This window comes from Colius striatus, chromosome 3 (assembly GCF_028858725.1).
Source record: "Colius striatus isolate bColStr4 chromosome 3, bColStr4.1.hap1, whole genome shotgun sequence".
Classification (NCBI taxonomy): Eukaryota; Metazoa; Chordata; class Aves; order Coliiformes; family Coliidae; genus Colius; species Colius striatus.
The window spans coordinates 53173366-53179365 of NC_084761.1; the positions used below are offsets into that span (position 1 = coordinate 53173366).

The 6000-nt window shown below is 37.7% G+C and overlaps 1 protein-coding gene across 1 annotated transcript; it reads right to left on the minus strand.

Moving 5' to 3' along the window:
• Nucleotides 1-279: 279 nt before the first annotated feature.
• On the minus strand, nucleotides 280-5533 carry FGG (fibrinogen gamma chain). The gene is made up of 10 exons (XM_010204920.2): nucleotides 5380-5533; nucleotides 5244-5288; nucleotides 4629-4812; nucleotides 4431-4524; nucleotides 3369-3499; nucleotides 2638-2771; nucleotides 2331-2515; nucleotides 1313-1590; nucleotides 810-979; nucleotides 280-466 (listed from the first exon to the last, which is right to left on the minus strand). Exons 1-10 carry the CDS (start codon nucleotides 5452-5454, stop codon nucleotides 452-454), a joined length of 1311 nt encoding a protein of 436 aa, XP_010203222.2. The 5' UTR covers nucleotides 5455-5533; the 3' UTR covers nucleotides 280-451.
• Between the last annotated feature and the right edge of the window lie 467 nt (nucleotides 5534-6000).

Below are 6000 nucleotides of genomic sequence, written 5' to 3' on the forward strand. Positions count from 1 at the left end.
GTACTTTGGTATATGTCAGAAATCAATTTAATCAGAAAATAGAATGAAAATTTCTGGAAACAAACCATGTTTTATGCAGAAATAGCTCCAACACTCTATTCTAAAAAAGAACAGAAACTACTGGCATGCAATTCAGGAATAACCGAATCAGATTTGATCAGAGTAACCTTCCAACCCAACCATCAAAGAGTTTACTTTGTTTTGTTTGGCCAACAGTAGAGCACAGGTAACAGTCCAGATTTTTTGTAATAATCAAAAATTTATTGAGAATTTGTACAGAAAAACCAACCATGTACAGAGGTAAGCACTGCTCAGGGAAGAGGCTTAGGCATTTTGCAGTCAATGGTGTTTTGTAGTCAAAACTGAACTGGGTAATGTTAGTTAAGTCCACTATCGTAGAGATAAAAGATTTGTTTTCCCTGTTCAGACCAGTCTTTGTGAAAATGTCCCTTTATGAGTCTCCAACCTGTAACAGAAAAAAGAAAGCATTTTAATGTTCTAGTGAAAGAAGTACGTAAGGCTATCATGACATGTTGATACTGTTCATACATAGTTATACTCGTAGCTTTTAAAACACATGAAGGCCATTATTTCTGATCACGAGACTGTCTATTTATCTGTATATTAAAAGAAAAAATAATGTGGAAGGTATACTAGAATCAAAGTACAAATATTTGTGTAACAAAATGGTAAACAAACTTCTCTAAGATGCAGTGGGATTAACACTTCAACTGTGTCCATGCTCAATGTTTAAAATGATAACTATGTTCAGTTTAATTTTAAATATCTCCTTGGCCCCATGGTCGAACCTGTTTGGCGCTGCCTAAGTTGTGCTGCTGTCCATCTACTGACAGTCTGTTGAATGGGATGATTTTCATTGCAGTTTTCTTCATGGAGTACCACCGGTCACGCCAGGTTGCCCAGATAATGCCGTTGTCAAAGCCAGATGGACCAGCATCTTGCGATGTGTACACACCATCTGAAAAATACCAGTTGGAGCAAAACAGTTAGTTGCTTTCTAAAATAGTTAATGTGTCCATACATTTTTCTGGTGCTAACAGAAATTGGCATCTGGCATCACTGGGCATGCAACAGGTCGCATTCACTGTCCTTCTGCCCCTAGTTTGCTTCTCTGATTCTCTGACTTTGGGTTGGAGAGCAGCTGTTAAGTTCCTACTGCTGGTGTTAGCAGTTATCACAAAGAATGAGCTATGTCACCTTTGGAAAATCCAGATGGCAAAACGCACTCAATGAAAGTGATCTGTTTTCTTTGTCACTGAAATGCGGTGTAGGTATTTAGAAGATACTTCACCTATATAATATTTGCCATTGAGGTGGCCAGCATGACATCTATTCATCCACCATCCAGATCCATCTTGCTCAGCACAGTTGCCAGCAAATCTATCGTTGTCGTTATCGTAGGTACTGAACTGCATGCCATTATGAAAGGTAAAGGATTTGTCACTTGGATCATCTCCAAAATCAAAGCCATCAAAGGCATCCCCAGCTTCACCACCGATGAAGTAGGCATATGTCAGTCGGTACTTGTCGTCTTCACTTCCCACTTTGAATACAGCATAGTCTGCAGTGCTGTCGACAAAGAAGAATGCTGAATATGAACATGGTGCATTCCCAGTACATGCATGAATGAAAAATATAGGTGTCAGAACTTCAGAAAAGGCATTTATAGCATCTTAGCATTTTTTGAAAAGGAATTTGTTTTTGCATGATCAAGTGTCTCAGTTCAATGACATCCATCCAAACAAAATTTGTGTTCCACTATCAGACAGGTTTTCTGACTACTAATCCTATTAATCATCACTAATATATATCTACAAGATCTACATTATACAAACACACATATACATATATCTCCCAGGTTCATGTTGGAAGGTAACTTAGGTCACGAGGAAATCTTTTTTGGAGTAGACGTCTCGAGAAATAGCAAGGATAGTTAGCCCTCCTGAAGAATGGAATACACAGAATAGGAAAGAAAAGAATAAAATAGAACAGTTCAGAACAGTTCAATAATAATCTAGTCCATAATATGATTAAGAAGTAAAGAAACTTGAAGAAAAGAAAGATTTTTCTTCTGCCAAATAAACTAGGGCTGCTAGCCCATGACCTTCAGATATGTATGCGTGCCTGGAAACAAGTCACCATGGTGACTGCTGTCACAGCCTTGAGTTCAGGAGCCAAAGCAGTATCCTACTCATGTTAACAGGTCTAAAGGGCTCATCTTTTTAATTTTTTTTCCAGAGAGCATTACAAACTGATGCAGAAGCAGTAAGCTCAAAGCTGTTATTTTCAGAAGCATTGTGAGCAAATACCTTTTTTTGCCACTCCAGTCCTCCAGTTCTATTCGTAAGGTGTATGGTAGAGTGGACTGTGTAGTTATTAAATGAATCTTTTCATTGCCCAGCCAGAACTCAGTGGTGTCATCTGGAGACAGATGTCCAAATCCTTCCTTGTACTGAATCCAATTTTTTCTGAAGTCCTCACTCCCATCCAGTCTCTGGGGAAAAAAAAAAGGAGCAAAACCAAGAGTCTCAATCAAAAAGATACATATCTTATGTAAGTAAATAAAACCAATGCCGCTGCAATAAGCTTGCTCATGGTAACATGTAAGTGGCGTACCCTCTGTAATACTGTCCAGCCGTTGCCATATGAGTCAATCTCACAGTAGACTAGGAACGACTGCTTGGCTTTTTGAGGCTTGATAAAGTAAAGACCACTTTTTCTGGCACCTTTATTGGCAATGTCTTGACAATCTGAAGTAAAGATATTAGGAGGGTCATTATTAAATAGGATTAATCTAAATGTCATTGTTGCAAAGTTATCTATTTATTCCACATAGTTTAATGTTATTGACATAAAAATCCTACTGAAGGTCATGGGACTTCTGTAAGAGAGGAGGAATTTAGTCTCACATAGCGTTTAAGCAACTTCAATGCAAAATATACTCATTGCATTAATTTCTACAGCAACAAAAAAAGGCACTTTTGCAGCGAATGGATTTTTTTTTTCCAGGTGACTTAATAAAAATGTATGAATGAGCTATTTTCTTTTTGCCCTATGCCCATGGAAACTCTACTCATGTCCTTCATGTTTAGCATACATTTTGGTATAATCACATTTTGGCCAAAATGGCCAAAGGAGCAAGTTAGACTTCTGTTCCACTTGAATGCCTTGTTTGCAGAGCAGCTACTTAGCACATATACTGATCCAAACACTGGTTTCATAACTTGCAATCTTATCTATCTTCTCAGAAATTTGCATAAGGTTACAAATGGCTCGTCGCTATCATGTCAGCTGGCAGTACTTGTAACTGAATTAACCCTCCACCATACAAGAAGCATTTTGCACACCTCTTCCAGTTGTCTCCTGTATTTCAGCTGTGTCTCTGCATGGCTCCTGACAGTGTGACTCAAGCTGGGCAATCTTCTGTTTCAGCTGTGCAATCCTGTTACTGTTCAATATATGTGTGTCTGTCAACTGTCTGGACAGAGGAGCATAAAAATGGTTTGTTGTCTCAACTGTTTTGGAATATGTAATACACATTTCCCTGCACACATGCTTCACCTATGTAGCATGCTGCTACATACATCCCTGTAAAAGGAGGTGCTTCTATTAGCACTGATATTTAAAATTGAGAAAATTAGCCAAAATAGGAAAGCACATGCTTAACCTTATGCAAATCGTGACTCTAACTAGTAATTAATGTATGAATATAATTCTATGGATGATTTTTCTTTGATCTCCTGAAGCAAAAGATAAATCATTCCTCTTTAATTATGGATGTATTTGTAAAACATAAATACTGTAAATAAACTGTTTCAAGCATCAGAATATTTGAATCATCTTTGATATAGTGTTATGGAAGTGGAGATTTTTTACATTCAGGTAAAAAAAAACCCTTAATTTTTAGAAAAGTTAGTGATGTGTTCAATTTATTTTCTATGTTAATCGAAAAGACTGAGTTTATAGCTGCTTATGATTTATATCAATGTAACTGAGATTATTTTCATGGATATATGCAGCAAAATTAGCCAGAGTGAATGATTACACAAATATTGCACATACTATTCATTACTACACAAACTCATAGCAATAAAATCTCAAAAGGTCACAATAAGAATTTTAGGACTAGTTGGCACAGCAAAAGAAACATAAAAATATTGCCAGGCTTCTGATATTCTTATCATGCACTTCTTGCACAATTAATGGCTTGGGCAGATGACTAGAGAATGCAATATTAGATCCTCATGATACTTCTGTGTCTTGCTAAGCAGCTACTAATGACAGTGTAGACACAATGGTCCACATGAGCACAAAAAAACTTTCTGAGGGACCCCTACGTGCCCTTGATAAAAGAACAGAAAGAAAAATATTTGGGTTGTCAAGAGATATAAAAAGTGGAAGATACATACTGTATAGTAGTTTCATGAGACAAAATAGTGTTTTCATATCTGATAATTTCTTCAATTATTTTCCTGGACTTTTTAGTAAAATCATCAACTGAGTCTGTAAAATGGACAAGATATAAAATTTATGCAATTGGGTAAAAAAAATAAAGAAAATTAAATAAATTATATTTTTTAGTTATGTAGTTATTTTTATATTCTCACTTGGCAGTGTCTGCTTCTCTGGAGGATAGAGGCTTTGGATGTGTTGAATCAAATGTTCAGCTGTTACTGTGTTGTTAGTAACTTGCCGCAAAATTCTCTCCATTTCCTGCAGATCATTATCCATAGTGAGATGGTATTTATTAAAGAAATCTGCAATGCCACAGGTTGTTGGGCAGTAGCTACCCTAAAAACAAAAGAATAATAATTGACAATGTTTCAGGAGCTAAAAAAGGAGAGCAGAATATTTGGGCAGGGGAGCTTTCAGGCACTGTTTATGCAATAGACTGTGGATAGAAAAGGGCAGGTATTTGTCACTTTTCTGCTGTATTTGAACTTACAGAGGCATTTTACTTTCACACTGTGTGCAAGCATAGGAAGAAAACAGTGCATGCTATTGCTTGTAGTGTCTTATATATACATGTTTTTATCAACAGTGCAGCCCCATACATTTTTACCAAATGCCTATCACTATTAATAAATAATGGGTTTAAGCACAGGTCATTTTATAAGTGTTGAAAATAACAAAGAGGATCAAGTGATAATGATAGTTAATAATCAGCATGGGAAAGCTTTAATTAGACTCCTAAGATAAAACAAATTTGCTTAGGTACTTACAAATCGTTCATCTAGTATGCAGCAGTTTTCTCTGGTAGCAATGTACTGAAGAGAAGAAAGAAGATAGTTTTCAGTGAATTTTCTCTGACAGCACCTTCTGCGCCAATGTGTTTTCTAACACCGTGTCTTCACTTACCGCCATACTGGTAGAAAAGAGCAAGGAGAGGAAAGGCCCCAGGGGAGCCCAGCTGCCTAACCTCAGCACCATCATGTCTGTCCCACTGGTTGCCGACTGCTTGGTGCAGGCTTGCAGTCAGCAAGATGACAATGTTCAACCCAGCGCAGAGCAGCAGCTGTTTAAGGGAGCGGTCTGAAGCTGGGGGCGGGCACTGGGAGGTGGTGGGAAGAGGTGGGGTAAGGATTTGAGGTGGATTCCCAGAATTTGTACATATCTCTTACCCCTCCCATTTTCAGAACCTACTTCTCACTTATCCACCTAATTTCTGCTTCACCCAAGAGATCTCAGGGAAGGCAGGAAGGTGATGTGCTACTCCGAGGCATAGAGATGCTACTTCTAGTAACATGCGTGTAAGGATGGACACATGGTTTCAGGATGGGACTGGCAGAAGTTTCACTCAAACGGCACAGTAAAAAGCCACAGTAATTATCTGAATTACAACTATCAACAGCTTAACAATGAATACTGTTTTGCAGTTTGTAGTACTTTCCCTCTATAGAGCTTGATGTGCTTTGCAAAATCAACCAACATAATTTTCCTTATTTTGCGACTGACAAAACTGAGGCAGAGAAAGGTATG